Source organism: Anomalospiza imberbis, chromosome Z, assembly GCF_031753505.1.
Source record: "Anomalospiza imberbis isolate Cuckoo-Finch-1a 21T00152 chromosome Z, ASM3175350v1, whole genome shotgun sequence".
Taxonomy (NCBI): Eukaryota; Metazoa; Chordata; class Aves; order Passeriformes; family Viduidae; genus Anomalospiza; species Anomalospiza imberbis.
In genome coordinates, this window is record NC_089721.1 from 51,130,196 (window position 1) to 51,147,536 (window position 17,341).

Genomic DNA, 17,341 nt, shown 5'->3' on the forward strand with positions numbered 1-17,341 from the left:
GTAAGCAGCAACAGGTGAATCAAGAATATCATATGTAAGAACATCAAGAATTATCTCTGCAACATGTATTAGTTGGTCCAGGTACCTTCTCCTACACTACTTTCTCAGCACTGCTAAACCTGCTATTCCACTTGCTCCTTTTCCTTCAGCCCCCCACCCACCTCCTTAAATAAAACTAATTGACAATATTCCTTTCACTTATTAATTTTTTCCTTTCTCCTCCACAAACAAATCCATACCAATCAAGTCTGCATTCTAGTTATGAGATAATTTACTTCAAGGTTTTACTAATCTTCTTCACCAGTCTTCATCTCTAATGTAGTGCTTGAGAAATGCAATACTGTTTGAGAAGCTTGTATGGTGGAAATCTCAATCACATTTTGAAAGTTAAGATACTACAGAAATATCAGCATTTAACAAAAATTAACCTATAAAAATCATCAAAATTTGAATTATAATCAGATCCTTAAAGAATCCCTGTATGCTACCAGGTGCTTTAGTTAAGAGGCTCTTCAATCAAGGAAGCACAATCTTTATTTTGCCATAGCTGCCTATAAATCCAAAAGGGAGATGTAAACACACATACACTAGACTAAACAATGGCTAAATAGCAGCCACTATTCACTCTCCCACTCATACATACCATGCAAGTCTGTGGGAAAAACTTACGATTGAAGCTAAGGAACTCAAGTAAAGTTTTCTGAAAATAACCCAGAGCTGACAAGTCAGTAGGAGAGCCTGGATGGTTTCAAGACACAGTTTTTAACCAAGATTTAGACTTTCAACTGTGTTTTTTTTTTTTTTTTGTGTGCATGAGTGTGCCTTTTTTCTTTTTTAAACAAAGATTTACATCCTATCCTTGGCTAAATTACTTATAAATTAATCAAATTAATTACTGAGTGGATAAGCAAGATACTGGACAAGACAGAATGAATTATCAGCCAGCTAATATGGTCTATGCTCTTTTAAACAAATATCTCAGTGCTGGTTCTAACAGGTCTGTAGGACAAACACATAGGAAGACTTATAAAAACACTTCTTCCAAAACACTGAATGCATGTACATTTTGAGATTTTGGCTATTTAGATTAAATCTAACAGAGATAATCAACTGCCGAAAATGACATTTCTGCCAATTTTGATTTTTGTTTTGATATAGTGTTTGTTACACCCAGACAGGTACTAAATTTGGTATCTAAGTTCTGTTTAAGTATGGATGCAATTTCATGCAAATAGTGAGGATTCCTCTGAGAAATAATGCTCACATAAATGAAAAAAAAAAAAAAAGTAAATCTTATTTGTGTAGTACTTAGATCACCTAATCAGCAAACACTGAAAGAGTTTTTGAAATCTCCAGAAATGGTAACATTTACCTGGGTGCACAGATTATATAACTAATTTGATGGCATTTTTGTCTCCCTAAATGTTGAACAATTGAACAACTGTTATAGTTGAACAACTATAATAATTGAAGTATTAATAGACTTTTACCAACAGAGAAAAGTAAGCCAGGTGAAGTCTATTGTTAATCAGTTGTAAAAACTGTTAAACTAACTACTGTATTTTCTAAGTACAGGTAAATATGATGTTCATGTGCCTTCCTGTACTTCAGTAAAACCGGCACTGTGTTTAGCATTCAAAGTCCTACCCATGGAGAAGCTTAGATCATATTCTATTAACAGTCCCATACTTTAAGTTATGTGCTGTGTCCCTCATATTCTGCAAAATATAAAACTATCCCAGATGTGTGCTAAGAACTAGTTCCAAAGTAAAAGAAAACTTTTTAATTAAGGAAACATTGACTTTTATGGTTGCAAATCAGAAGAGCATTTTACTAAATGCTTAGCCTGTAGATTATGCTTCTTTAATTCACAAATTGACTGCACCAGGTCACCTTTAAGTAATGGAAATCTCTGTTTAAACATTTTTTTGGCAATGGGCACAAAGCATTAGATCTCATTTCCAAGACTTACCAGCTGGGTTTTGTCATTAACATTTATTAACAATCTAAGATACGGCTTTCAGCGTCTAATCCTCACTACACAAATGTTTTGTAAAGTACTCTAGAGAGCTTTGGTGTGACAAATTACTGGCACAGATTACAGCCCTGTAGCTATTCACCAGAGGCAACACAAAATTAACATGGTACTAATCCAATTCAAACAAGAAATTGGTCAGACTATGCACAATTGCACAAATCATCTGAACTACAGCAAATCTAGAATTCCTTAAGTTACAGTTTCCAAATTCATGTTTAAAACACAGTAAATTTTTTTGATCAGATTTCCTTCAACTTTTATTTGGCTCTTTAAAGTCACTTAAAACCTTTATCAGTAGACTAAGTATAGATGAAGCACAGGAGTATAAAAACCACAAGAAACTGCTTTGAGAGGGTTTGTTCTGTTGTAGAAGTTTTAGGTAGCATAATTCTCTGTACATGCCAACTTATTCCATGGTTCAGACTTTCATCAAGAGGTTCAGTTGAAACCATCAACATATATTAATGAAATCAGTTCATCAGGTCTATGGTAATGAAATTTGTAACAAGCACCTTACAGTGATATGCATTAGTGTCAGTGTGGCAAGTGACAATCTGTGCTTTTATTCTACGGGAATTTTAAAACATGGCAAGAAAAAATAGGCTGGGTATTTCATGACTGTTGAAGAAATCTTAATCAGAGGGATAAGATTTATATTCTTCCTACTATCATGTTCTCAAGCATAGATGTTTCACAAATTGGAGATGACTCCTTTTATCGCTCAGCAAAAAGGGTACAATTTGAAGACTGCAAATGAAGGTTAGTTTTATCTTACTAACTAAAAATCATTGTGGTGTGCATTGACTCTCTTCAAAGAGAAATACAGATTAAAGAAGCATTATAAATTACAAGAACATGGGCTTAACTTCTCATTCTCCAAAACCTGAATATTCTATCAGTAGAAATGAAGCAGGTACCACAATCTGTAAGAAAACCCAACATTGCTCCTCAAGCTGGAAGTAGGTGTGAACACAGGCAATAAAAACCTTTTATTAAACTTGAATAGTGAAGCCTTGTTTTCATGTCAAGGTTTGTTCATGAATCAATTGGGATTAATGATCTACTAATTTGTTTGTCAGGGCCAACAGAAATGCTAGCCATTCTTAAGCACATTGTTCAGCTAATGTTTACTGGAATTCATGAAAGACAGATGATAACAAAACACAACTGTTGCATCCTGAGTTTGGGTTCAAATGATGGGTTTTTTCTTTGTTAGTTTTCCAGTTCTCTGTACCCTCATGCATCTCCCGGGTTTTCCCCTACTCCTCTGGTTTCCGTGCCCGTCTCCCCGTTCTCGCGGTCCCACTCGCCCCAAAGCCCCATGTCCGCCCCTGCCGTGTTCCCATTGGTCGCTGTAGTACACGTCATCACCACGATGTCTGTACACATTGGGCGGGAGCGCTCCCCGTCTGCCCTGTCCCTTCCCTATTTCATCCCACTCCTCGGCATGCTCGAGGCCGTTTGCATCCATGCAAAGCTGGGAGCAGGCTGCAGCTTTTCCACCGCAGCTCTCGCAGCCAATAAAGCATCCAGCCGCCACGTGGATGGATTTGGATAAATTCCCTGCCTCTTTGTTTCTTCCCTCGCGCCAACAGCGAAGCGTGGCCAACAGCCCACCCCGGAGTGTGGCAGCAAAAGCGCCCGGGAACTGTGGCGAGCCCCGGCCCTGACGAAAAGCTGAGACGCTCAAGCCGGGCGCTAGAGAGCTGACCGGGGCCGAGAAAAGTAACGCGAAGCCACGGGTGGCGCCCAACGTCAGGGCCACGGCCAGCGCAAGGCTACGGAGCAGGCGGAGAGTCACCACAGAGCACCCAGGAGCTGCACAGAGAGAGCGCAGCCGCCGCGAAGCCGCGCCGCTGACTAGCGAGCGCTGCTGCCGAAACCAGCGAGCGCGATCCGCACGGAAAACTGCCGCTGCCACTGCAGGGTCGTGGTCCACGACGGAAAAGTGCTCCATGCCGAACTGAAAACGGGAGCAAGAGTCCCCCCGAAGTAAGTCAGTGACATCTCCGCCACCCGCTGGAAAACACACTGTTTTCCCGCGTGGGACTGGAAGTGCAACCATTCACGGCTATGGAAAGCCGAAGAACGGACGCTTCCCGGGAAAGAAGACCCTGGTAGCAGCTTTTATTTGCGAAGATATCGGTTTCGTGAGTGATTAGCCGCGGGGGGTACCCAGCTAATACTTCACGTGGGTGGGCTCTGCTGCATTTCCGGGGGTATGGAACACGCAGCGTGCAGCATGTGAGGCAGGCCGCCAGGGTCTTTTGCATTTTTTGCTTTTTCTTTCGCTTTTTCTGCATCGGGGTGAGGTTGTGGGTAGAAATAGCATGGGGACCACACTATCTACCCAACAAAGGGAATTCTATACCCAAATTAAGGGTATTTTGTCGGTAAAACGTCCCTACCCCAAAAATTCAGTCAAGCAGTTTGTATGATGGCTCTGCTTTTCCTTTCCACGTGTAATCACGGAGGATGCTCACAGAACAGAGCTCTGAGAGCAAGTAGGAGCCGGGTAAGCAGACGGAATTGGCAGCGATCCCTCCGTGAAAGATTGCTTCCCCGAGCTCCATTTGCTGATCTTGGAAGTTGTAAAAACAGAGTCTGCGCGGAACACGAGCAGGGAAAGGAAAGAGCCATCAGGCAAAACTGCTGTTTCCCCTAAACCCGTTTCCCCATCCTCTCCTACCCCTCCTTCCCCTAACCTGGGTAGGCAGAGGGGAGTACTCTGCCACTCTGAGGCGCAGGACAGCTCCACAGACGTGGACCATGCTCCTGGCTCCCCTGTGCTGCCCCAGCACCCCCGCCTTAGTGAAATTAACTGCTTCGCTGAGGAACCGACCCCAAACCCCTTTTTCAATCCCTTTTTCCCAGTCAAAAATCCCAGTTCTGGCGCTACCCTGCGCAGCTCTGCTCCCCTGAGTCCCTTTCTTTGTCCCGGTGAGGAAGCCGCAGACATGTGGCTCGGGCCTCTGTCTTCCCAAGATGGAGGACGGCCACATGGAGGGGTTTCTTCTTCCCATAATCCCTTTATCTCCTTTGTTCCCTGTATCCCACCTTTGACCCCACCCCCTCCTGCTTCCCTGTGGGTGTGGACACCGCCCACTCCAGGCATCGGGTTGCCACCCCTCCCCGTTCCCCCTCGGGTGGGCGTTCCCTTCTTCCATGTCCTGCCTGCCGCAACATCAGTCCCACCCTCCCCCAAGAGGGAGGGCTCTGTCACCTCCGCCCTGCTGTCCCAGGGAGAAGATTCTCCCCGCCCTGTCCCTCGCACCCCGTCCCCACGTCCTCCTGCTCCTTGGATACCTGGGGGGGAGGGGAGAGGGGCGGGGGGGGAGGGGTCGGGGCCTAATCTACGAAGTTGAGCAGTCGCTCTGCACTCCAGCTGCCTACACCAGGGGAGGGGAAAACCCTATGTGGACATCCCTTCCCTATGAATCCATAAAAGTGGTCTGCAAAACATCACGTGATTTTGGACAAAAAAGCCCCCTTTTTAAAGGCATTTTAAAAGTGACTTTAACATCTAGAACCGAAGTGCCAGCAGACCTTAAGCGTCTGTTTAGCTGCCTGCTTCTCCCATCAGAATACAGCCTGTGGGAGAGGAGGTGGAAGAAACTGGCAGCAGACCTGCTTCCCGAAATCTGAAAAGGGCCTTACAGACTGGATTGCGTGGAAGAACCAATCACTTTGGACCATCTCGTGGGTGAAGGAGAATGGAGTGAGGGGCAACTTCAAGCTTGGGGAATTCCAACGGCCGTGCTGGACATGTCCAGGGGTGCAGCAGAGCGTGTGTTCCTGGGCATGCCCACCAAGGACCCGATGGTTCCCTATACAGCAATTAAACAAGGTGTTGCAGAGCCTTTTGTAGATTTCATAGACCGGGTCCGGGCAGCAGTCGAGAGACGGGTGGAGAGACCTGAACACTGAGACAGGCTAGTCCTAGAAGTGGTGCACATGAATGCCAACACCATGTGCAAAAGGATCATCCTGTCCCTGCCAGCCTCACCAGCGCCGACCCTTGACCAGATCATTGAGGAGTGCACCCTGAAATTGCACCTGATGGAGGAGGAGGCCCCAAAGAGACCTAAAGACAAAAGCTGGTTGCATCTGCTGCTGCTCCTCCAAGGAACTCAGCTCCGAAGTGACTACCATCCACACGCCAGTGCTTCCACTGCCATCAGGAGGGACATTTTCAGGATCGCTGCCCACTTCTAAGGACTATACCACCCGGGGCTGCGGGAGGAGGGAGGGGGGACGGGAACCTCACAATCCCAAAAAACTAGGAAAGGAACGCGCACTTGCCTTGCGTGCTGATAAAAATGAGGCAAGTCGTGGTGCTGCGAGAGGAGCCGTGATACACCATCTAGTTCCATCTGTAAGTGGCTGCCTCTCTACTGACATCAGGGAGCCTTATCGGCTCCGACTCACCAATTCTGTCCACTTTCGTTCCCAGGACTGGCATTTCTTCATAGCAGATGCAGAGCTTCTATCACACATCTGCCGCTGTGAAACCAGGAGGAAGGAAGACCTTCTGAACTGCAGGTACCTCGTTGTCGTAGACACAAAAAGCACCCCACTTGAGATAGAGGTTCCTCCAGTAATTTCCACCCTTAATCCAAGGCTCTTCTATCTCTTGGCACGCTGTGTCCATCCCCTCTCCCCCTCCTGCCTAAGGGCCAGGTTATTGCACAGGCAATTCCTATTCCTCGTGCTCTGTGTAATGACCTGGAACTCTCAGTCTTTTATGCTGGCAAGCTGGGAGAGGAAAAACCCCTCGTATGGTGTAAACTCAAGTGCGAGGGGCATTCTGCATACCTTCAGGGGATGTTGGACACAGGGACAGACGTGACGGTCATCCCACCACATAAGTGGCCGTCACACTGGGAGCTGCAAAGTGTGGCCACACCAGTCTTAGGACTAGGTGGGCCCCAGCCAGCAAAGCAATCAAAAAATATTACCCAAATTAAGGGTCTGAACGGACTGCTAGCCTCAGTACGTCCATTCGTAATCGACTGTAAATTTACACTATGGGGGAGAGACGCCATGTCCCAGTGGGGAGCCAAATTGGAATTTCCGGCCCCCCAACATTTTTAGGTGCGGCCACTGAGGAGCGCCCCACACAGAAATTAACATGGCTCACAGATAAGCCTGTCTGGGTGGAGCAGTGGCTGCTAAGTAAACAAAAACTACAGGCGCTCACAAAACTAGTGGAGGAAGAATTGGCAAAGGGACATATAGTCAAAACTAACAGGCCCTGGAACTCTCCAGTGTTTGTAATTAAAAAATCGGGGAAGGTCAGGTGGCGAATCCTCCATGATTTAAGAAAAATTAATGAAGCCATGGAAGATATGGGCTCTCTCCAACCGGGTATGCCATCTCCATCTATGCTACCCCAAAATTATAATTTGGCTGTAATTGAAATTAAGGATTGCTTCTTTCAAATCCCGCTCCATCCGGATGATGCTCCCTGTTTTGCCTTCTCTGTACCCTCCATCAACAGAGAAGCCCCTATGAAGCGCTACCACTGGACAGTACTACCTCAGGGGCTTAAATGTTCCCCCACTATATGACAGTGGTATGTTGCCAGGGTTCTGTCCCCAATGTGTGCCAAGTGGACATCCTGTATTTTCTATCATTACATGGATGACATGCTGATTTGTGCCCCTGACAGCGAGGTCCTACAAGCAGCTCTGGAGGACACTTTTAGGGCCTTGTTAGTGGCCGGATTCGAACTACAAAAAGAGAAGGTACAGTTACTGCCACCCTGGAAATACCTGGGCCTAGAAATTAATAACCAAATGAATAGGCCTCAACAAATTCAGATAGGTAACAACCCCAAGACGCTGAATGACATCCAGCGCTTGTGCGGATCGCTAAATTGGATCAGGCCATGGCTGGGACTCACCATGAGGGAACTATCCCCTCTTTTTGACTTGTTAGCAGAAAGGGAGGGGGATGAGGGTTTAAGTTCCCCGAGAGTCCTGACCCGGGAGGCCAGAGCTGCACTAGAGAAGGTCCAAACCACCATCGCGAGCAGGCAAGCCCATCGCTGTCAACCAGGGCTGCCTTTCTGCTTCATCATCTTAGGTGAGTTACTCCATTTATACAGTATAATATTCCAGTGGGACAAGGGCCAACAGGACCCCCTCTTGATAACTGAGTGAGTGTTCCTTGGCTACAGACAGTCCAAAAGTATCACCAGGCCACAAGAGCTGATGGCGCAGCTCATAATACGGGCCAGGGCTCATCTGCAAGTACTAGAGGGTTGTGACTTCACATGTATCCACCTCCCCATCAAAACATCCACAGGGAAAATGACCAAGGAGACCTTTGAACACCTTCTCAGACAAAATGAAAATTTGCAGTTTGCTCTAGACAGCTTCTTAGGCCAAATTCGAATTGGGCATCCTGGCCATCATCTGTTCAATACAGAATTCAAATTGTTGCCAAAAGATTTACAAAGTAAAAAGCAACTCAAAGCACTGACAGTGTTCACAGATGGGTCAGGGAAGTCCCACAATTCAGTAGTGACTTGGAAAGACCCAGAGACTCAGTTGTGGGAATCAGACGTTAAGGTGGTGGAAGGTTCCCCACAAGTGGCTGAGTTGGATGCTGTTGTGAGGGCTTTTAAAAAATTCGATCAACCTTTTAATCTAGTCACAGATTTGGCATATGTGGCAGGAGCAGTGTCTAGAGCTGAACATGCAATTGTAAAAGAGGTCCCAAATCAAGTCATCTTCAGGTTGCTCACAGAATTAGTACACCTGGTTTCTAACCGTGAGCATCCCTTTTATGTGGTACGTGTGAGATCACACACGGATCTCCCAGGCTTTATTATCGAAGGGAACCGCAGAGCAGATGCCTTGGCAGCCTCAGTACAGCCGAACACAGTCGAGCAGGCCAGGCTCAGCCATCAGCAGTTCCATCAAAATGCCCCAGGTCTGGTATGCCAGTTCCATCTGCGGCGTGACCAAGCCAGGGAAATTGTGGCCGCATGCCCCAACTGTCAGGAGGCAACTTTACCAACACTGGGAGCAGGTGTGAATCCCAGAGGTCTCCGCAGTTGTGAGGTATGGCAGATGGACGTCACCAAAGTCCCCGAATTTGGGAAACTCAAGAATGTCCATGTAACCGTGGACACCTTCTCGGGAGCAGTTTTTGCCTCAGCCCACATAGGGAAAAGGGCCACAGACGTGAGAAAACACCTCATACACACCTTTGCCACCTTGGGGGTCCCAGCCACAATAAAAACTGATAATGGTCCAGCATATACTTCCAGGGTGCTCAGTAACTTCCTGCAGGAATGGGGAGTCCAACATAAAACTGGGATTCCTCACTCCCCCACCGGCCAGGCCATAATAGAGAGGATTCACCAGATGCTGAAACAGGTCCTCCGGAAGCAGCGGGGAGATGTGCGAGTGCTGTCACTGCACGAGAGGCTCTGCAAGGCCTTGTTTACTATCAATTTCCTAAACTGCTCTTTTGACAGGCAAGAACCGCCAGCCCTGAGACATTTCAAACAACATCAGGAGCTCCAGCCAGAGGAGAGGCCTCCAGTATTAGTAAGGGATCCGGACTCTAAAGAAATCCAGGGTCCATTCCCACTTTTGACTTGGGGACGGGGATATGCCTGCGTATCCACGCCCTTAAGAGTCAAGTGGATCCCCAGGAGGCATGTTAAACCTTACATTCCAGGACAGTCAGTGAGTCGGAGCGATACAGTGCCAGTGGATGCAACCAATGATCCCACCAACCAAGGGGTTGCATCCAATCGCAGGCGCCGCAGAAAAGGGAGAGACTCAACATGTCCCTAAAAAGCACTTTTCCCACACCTACCTCAGCCTGTATATGTCCCCAGCCCGTGTTTATTATAAAGTTGTTTCCCCAGTTCCCCTATCCCCAAACACCCAGGAAGAAAGCAGCTCCAGTACCATCTCCAGGCCCTCTCCATCTACAAAGCAGTCACAGCAGCAAAAGAAACTAGGAGAAGAGGCCACTGCGCAAGAATCCAAACAGAAACAAATGTCTTCTTTATATTTTTTAAAGTGGGGAATTGTTGCATCCTGGGTTTGGGTTCAAATGATGGGTTTTTTCTTTGTTAGTTTTCCAGTTCTCTGTACCCTCATGCATCTCCCGGGTTTTCCCCTACTCCTCTGGTTTCCGTGCCCGTCTCCCCGTTCTTGTGGTCCCACTCGCCCCAAAGCTCCGTGTCCGCCCCTGCCGTGTTCCCATTGGTCGCTGTAGTGCACGTCATCACCACGATGTCTGTACCCATTGGGCGGGAGGACTCACCGTCTGCCCTGTCCCTTCCCTATTTCATCCCACTCCTCGGCATGCTCGAGGCCATTTGCATCCGTGCGAAGCTGGGAGCAGGCTGCAGCTTTTCCACCGCAGCTCTCGCAGCCAGTAAAGCATCCAACCGCCATGTGGATGGATTTGGATAAATTCCCTGCCTCTTTGTTTCTTCCCTCGTGCCGACAGTGAAGCGTGGCCAACAGCCCACCCCGGAGCGTGGCAGCAAAAGCGCCCGGGAACTGTGGCGAGCCCCGGCCCCGACAAAAAGCTGAGACGCTCAAGCTGGGCGCTAGAGAGCTGACCGGGGCCGAGAAAAGTAACGCGAAGCCGCGCACAACATGTAATACAGATTCAACAAGGGTGAAGCTGTTACTACTGCAAGTTTAAACATAATAATTTCAAGTCAAAAGTATATAATTGTATCTCTATAGATGTCCACAGAGACACAAGAGCTGTTAAAACCTAGTAGTAAAATAGCAAGTATGAGGTTAGAATTTCCAAAGCAGAGAAAAATTTCACATCCAGTTTAAGATAAGTTTTCTTAATTTCATACATTCATCAAAACTTAAAACCTTATTTATAAAAGTGAAGAATTATTTCTCACCTTTACCCTTCATTCATTATACAATTAAAATACAAAACCATTATTATGTAACTGACTGAGAAAGTTGGGATTGTGGCAAAATATTTTCCTGGAAGTCCTGATGCAGAATTATTTGGAATTAAATTAAACCTCTTATTTTTCTAATCACATCTGCCTTTAAATAGTTCAGCCTTCTTTACAGGTCTGAGTCTTGGCCTTTCTTGATTTCAAAGTCAAACAAGCCATTTTTGCTGTTCTCATTTTTGTTAAAAGCACAGCTGAGAGATTTGCTTTAAAAAAAAAAACAACACTAATAACATGAAAACAGTAGTTAACAGTAATCCTAGTAGCTTCCTACATGACAATAACTTGGTTGTCTCATATGACCAAAGAAAACCTGCCTACCTGTTTTAATCTTGTAAGTTCTTTCAAAGCCCTCATCCATTGTTGTTTGTAATGAAGCTTTGACTTGGTAGCTGACTCTAACTTTCTTTCAAGTTCGACCTAAAAGCAATTAAAATCATATCAGCTCAAGCAATAACAGCAGTAACAATCACTGAAAGATGTATATATACAAACGGTCTGGTTTAAGAAAAGTGTTTATGTAGCATAATATACAACATCATCTAAAGCTGTTATACAATATAACATAAATATTATGGCACACGAACATTTTCTTGTTTAAAATATAACCTTATTTTTATTGGATGGCCGTCTATACAAAAAGAAAAAGATTAGTTTTTAGCACTAAATCTGCTGATGTAACCTTTACATTTAAGATTCTCAGATGAGCCATCCCCTCATCCCTTTTTTATTCAAAGTAAGGTTATAAACACTAATTTCACAAAAAAGCTGATAAATCTCTTAAAAAGGTACATAGATTATTTTTTAGTTTGCTGATGGTAGATATGTCCTACTAAAATTCTTTTCCCTGAAATACTCATCTACTCAAACCGTTTTTTAAAAATCTCTGTATCTAGTGTGAACTTATGATCTTACTAACTAAAAAAACCTTTACAAGTTTTTACTGTAAAAAAATCATTTTAATACAAATGTTTTTTTGCACAGATAATAAAAGACAAAAGAAAATATTTATGAAGCACACAAAAAACCAACAAAAATTAAGTATTTTTCACATCTGAAGAAATGCTTTTTTGAATCTAACAAAAATTATTTTCATTAAATTTGTGAAGATCTTAAATCATTGATTTGCTTAATTCATCTAACAAAAATAGGAAATCTAAAATATTTAATGTAAGAGCTTAAAAAGCCTGTAGAAACACAAAAATATTTTGCATCAGTTGCTTGCATTAGTAGAAGTTTTTAAATCATACACTAACATACAGACTAGCCATATTACTGAGTATATTTTGTGCCAAGAAGGCTGGCCTAATTTTTTTTCAGCTTATTTCACTAAGAACTTTACTCAAATCTCACAATAATTCTGAGCAATAAATGCCCATAACTGTGACTTTAAATTCTCTCCTGTGGGAATATATGGCTTTTAAGCATATCAACGTATGACAGCGATTCCATTTTATTGATAAGTGACACAATCTCTTTGCAGAAATACTTAATTACAAAAATACAAATAATGGAAAACCAGTTTAAATTAATCCTCAAGAAAATCATAATCTTTCTTTATTTTTTTAAACAGAATGTTCAGAGACCCCATCGTAAATTATGATTTAAATATATATGTTATGTTTTTTTCCTGTTTTAGCCTCTAACATTACTGCTTCCTCTACAGAAATAAGGCCACTGTTGACCTTATTTGTGTCTGAATACTTAAACTCTGAAGAAATTACTGGAAAAAGTAAACCAAAATGGACAAATTAACCATTTCATCACACAGTGGTGTGGTGAATTAACCAACACAGTCGTTAATTTTCTACATCCCCTTTATCAGTGAACACACCATTGTGACAATTTTTAAGTACCAGAAAAATCCAATATACCTTTTCTAAAGTGAGAAGATTTATTTCTGATTGTAGCTGGATTTCTGGTTTGCTACTTTGCTGTTCTTTGTATTGCTGAAACTCCTTCTCCAAAGTCTTATGCTTATTTTCTGCTTCATAAAGCTACATTAAAGAAACCAAAATGCAAGTTAGTGGTAAAGCCCATTCACAGACAAATAATTAGATGACAGAATTTAAGTTACTTCTTTGGAACAAACATTTTACTGCCAATTATCTGATATAAAACAGACACTGAAAGTTACACATTCATAATGAATGATTTCTTGATGATGGCACACAGTAATGTTTTAATAGGAAGAGAGAGGATCTTTGCTCAGTACTGGAAAGAAAAAAAGAAGTCTGTCTTCATAAACATAAGATCAAGATTTATGCATGTTTTTGTTCACATTTCTAGAACAACTTGAAGAAGAAATACAGAAAGCATAATACTAAGATTTACACATCTTTTAAAGAAAGCCAGTGTTAGCTACTATATGAAGTCTTACTACTTACTCAGTTTCACAGTATAACTTTTTTAGGAATGTCTGCAAAAGGAAACTACTTAGTACAGCCAAATGATTTAGAAGAAAGGCTGAAGCAGAAAGGCTTCAGTGACTAATGACTTAATGCTGAGTCCCTCTGCCCTCACAGTGTATTTCCACAGTTTCAATAAGATTTTTATAAAGAGTGCTTTGCTTTTTACACACAATGGGTAATTTGAAAAATGATGCCAATACACAATTACTCGCTACAGATAAAGTAAGGAAGTCAAATGTTTAACAGTGTTTTTTATAATAGCTTAAAAATACTAAGAACTTTCTGCAGTATTTTCTTCTCCCGTTAAATATTTTTCAACTATAAATACCTTAATACACCTGATGGAACTGAAGTATTCCAGACTAGAATATGATCCCGTGTGCTGATCTCATATTTTTGTCCAACTAGATAATGCAAGTATTTCCATGAATTCTATCCCACAGTTTAAATACTGGGTGAAAATGCTTTAGAGAACTAATTTCTGTTTCAAAGCCAACAATTTCTACTAGTACAATAGTAGTTTAATTCTTTGAATCTTCCAACTGGGTCAGCTCTATTTTTCTCTCAAATTTCTGGTTTTTGCATTTATGGTTGTTACAGAATGGATGTAAGAAAGTAAAGATGTTTCCTAGGGAGTGATACAAAAACAGGGTTTGCTGTCATTGTTTTTCTCACAGAACTACAATTACCTACTGAACTTGAACACAAGATACTGCTGTTTAACACCTTTAATTTTTACCTATTTATTTTTAAAGCTGACAGAGACATAATGCCAAACACAATAACCGATTTATTTTGCTAATAGAAATATCAGCTCTCCCTAGAACTTCTAATACAATATTTCATTACTTGTTTGGTTCTGGAAACACTTTCAAAAATTGAATTTCTTATGAGACCTCAGAACTGTGGAAATGAGGAAATTATAAAAATCCCACAAATAAAACACAACTTCCTTATTCAGAAATTAAGGGTGATGTTCTTCATGGTGGATGCTTCAAAGATCTTCTATTGTACACAGTGGGGCTTACCTAAAAACAGGTTGAATTCTAGAGATCTCTAAGTGTCTAAGTGTGGAAATTGTGTATTGACAAATCCCTTTAAAAGGTATGGAATAAGATTAGTTATTCCAGAATATTCTGTGTTGAAAAACCAAAAAAAGCCACACAAAAAAAAACTCCACACTCAAAAAGGTCTTAAAAAAGAGACTCATCTGTTAGCAACAGAAACTTTCTGCTGTGCACATCACAAAGAGCAGGGTCCTAGAGAGAAACTCCGAGTAAGCAAACAAAACCTCACTTCCAACAAAGCAAAAGAAAAAAGCCTGTCTCATGCACAATATGTGGCAACAACCATCACATATTGAAGCACAGCAGGAACAGCAAAGAGGAAGACAGCCAGGATGCTCTGGAATAAAATGGCTTTCATACAGAACAAGAGAAAACATAGTGGGGCTTGTGTTTGGAAGAGAAAGAGTATGAGAGCCACCTATGCAATCAGGAAGTGTATGCTGCACAGTCACTAAGGGATTCTTCATAATTTGCAAGAAATGTACTTAAAATTAACAAAAAGGTTTTTAAATATAAAAGACATAATTAAATTTTAGAACTCCCTGCCAGAGAATGTTGCAATACTAAATACTTTTTAAAACGAATCATATGAGATCATGAAGAAAACTTTCATTGATGGCTACTAAGTATTAAACTGATTATGGCGAAGAGTACATATAATATGATGGTATTGCTGGATATACCAAAACTGCATTTTTTTCTGAGTCTCACTTCCTTTGTCTGACAACTGTATGTCTGTTCTGAATAGGAAAAATGAAGTGATTGCGGTATTTTATTTAGAAAAGATCTGTTGAAGCTAAAAATGGTCAGTGGGAGCTGAAAGAATGAATATGAATTAAGAATACTAGCTGGTGGCATTTGGCCACTTGAACAAGAACTACTGGCAGCTGCCAACAACACATAAAATGCAAGAGTGATCCACTTATGACTTTGAAGAGGACTGCATTCTGCAGTTTGTTCATCTTGATTCAGTGAGTGCTCAAGTAGAATAGTCAAAATAACTATCTTCAAGGTTAGCAACATTTTTGTATTAGCTAGATTTTTAAAAAGTTCACCATACTGTGGTTAACATATGCTATCAAGTAAAGAAGTACGTTAATAACACTATTTATTACAGAACTAAAAAACTCACAAAAAACTATCACAACTCTTCCTAAATACAAAAATATGGCTTTGGCTGACACAGTTTTCAAACAGTGAAAGCTAATATTGGATTATTACTATCACATATCAGACATGAAAAACACCAAAGCAATTAATTAATCTACATAAACAAAGTACTTTTCAGAACACTTAGGCATTTGTAAAGTTTAATCTACTTAATAACAAATTAAGTGTCTAATGCTATAACAGCTAAAAAAAAAGTACTAACTTTTACAGTTTATATTAACAGTCAGGAAAAATGTCTAGACTGTCCTTGTTGTTAGTGCCAAAGTTAGCTTACAGGACAACAGAACATGGTCTACATTTTCTGTTTAGAAAGTACTACTCTCAGAATAGAAGACTGCAATAACAAGTGTTTCCTCCTCTGTCCCAGTAAGGATAACAAAAATAATCTTTTGCAACAGAAGAATAAAACAAACTGCATGGTCAAACTACTTACATGTTAATTGCCAACAATTTTTTACGCTACTGAAATGTACACTGATGTTCAGCTTCTTCATGTAACGTATGCTTTCAAATGAAACTTGATTTTCAACATTGAAAAAATAATCACAAGCATCACACTGCAAACTGGCCATATAATTGATCAAGACTGACACAGACGGATCTCAGCACAGAAATCCCCAATTTAAATAAAATGTTTGTTACAAGGTTGCAATAATACAATTGCCTCCAAACCACTACTGAACTTGGTGTTCTTAGAAAAATGCTCACTTTTATTGTGTACATACCTGCTGATGTAAGCGAAGCTTGTCTTCCTCCAGTTGTTTAATTTTTGACCTTTCAAGCTCTAGCTGGTGTGCACATTCCTCCCTGGCTCGACGCACAGAGTCCTGAAGCACCTGTAGATTTCGTTTGTGATCTGCTTGCAGCTCCTTCTTTACTCTTTGAACCTTAAGAACAGACACATATTTACATTAATCCATAGGAGTGAAAACTTAACTTGAAAAATCTTACAAGTGTTACTGCTATTCATGACAGAAAAATTGTTATTAAATTCTGAAATTAGACAATAAAATTCCCATTGTCCAAATGTTCACTATGTATGTTCTTACTGAATTTCAGTTTAACTAACAATCTGCTGATTATTCTATTTGGGCTACAAATATACCCTTGCTTAACTACTGTAAAAACAGCTCTCTGGAGCTCTTCTGTACAATCTAAATTATTCTACATGATTGCTCGAGGTGGGTTTTACATCCAGCTTCCTACTACAAAATGAAAAGCTAAATACTCCACTGCAGAGACTGCAAAAGTCATAGCCACAGCTAAAAATGTCTTTATGTCAGTGAGACTGCACTGCTCAAACTGAGCATATTGAGATACTTTCTCATCAAGCTAAACAGAAGAACAAACCTTGACATATTTGAACTTTCTAGAAAGATGTTACTGTCCCAAAGAACTTCTAGCTGAATAGAAACTTCTCCAATAGCTCATTTCTCAAACTGTAATTTGCTAACTGAACACTACATCATTATCACCAGATGTTTTTTGAATCCACTGATTTTTATCATCTCTAGCTCTCAGGTCTGCATCTTACAAACTTTGAGAAAGTTTTTAGAGAAATATACATGAGATTCAAAATTACTACTTCTACTCAGACTGAAATGCACTTGGTCAAACTTGAGCACCAGATTTTTTTGTACAGATGCTAAAGTCAAAACATTATTTCCAGCACAAACTGCATCTTGAGGTTAGC

General features: G+C 41.7%; 1 protein-coding gene and 1 long non-coding RNA gene across 4 annotated transcripts in view; both read right to left on the minus strand.

The window, feature by feature from the left end:
• Nucleotides 1–17,341, minus strand: part of CEP120 (centrosomal protein 120) — a 46,160-nt gene that overhangs the window by 9,070 nt on the left and 19,749 nt on the right. For all 3 annotated transcript variants that reach the window (XM_068175924.1, XM_068175926.1, XM_068175925.1), the window contains exons 17-19: nucleotides 16,374–16,535; nucleotides 12,875–12,997; nucleotides 11,322–11,420 (exon numbers count right to left, since the gene is read on the minus strand). In XM_068175924.1, the coding sequence (XP_068032025.1) occupies nucleotides 11,322–11,420; nucleotides 12,875–12,997; nucleotides 16,374–16,535 (384 nt within the window). The remainder of the gene's footprint in view (nucleotides 1–11,321; nucleotides 11,421–12,874; nucleotides 12,998–16,373; nucleotides 16,536–17,341) is intronic.
• Nucleotides 1,977–11,312, minus strand: LOC137464542 (uncharacterized). Its single transcript, XR_010994276.1, has 2 exons — nucleotides 10,681–11,312; nucleotides 1,977–3,215 (listed from the first exon to the last, which is right to left on the minus strand). It is a non-coding gene; the product is annotated as an uncharacterized lncRNA (long non-coding RNA).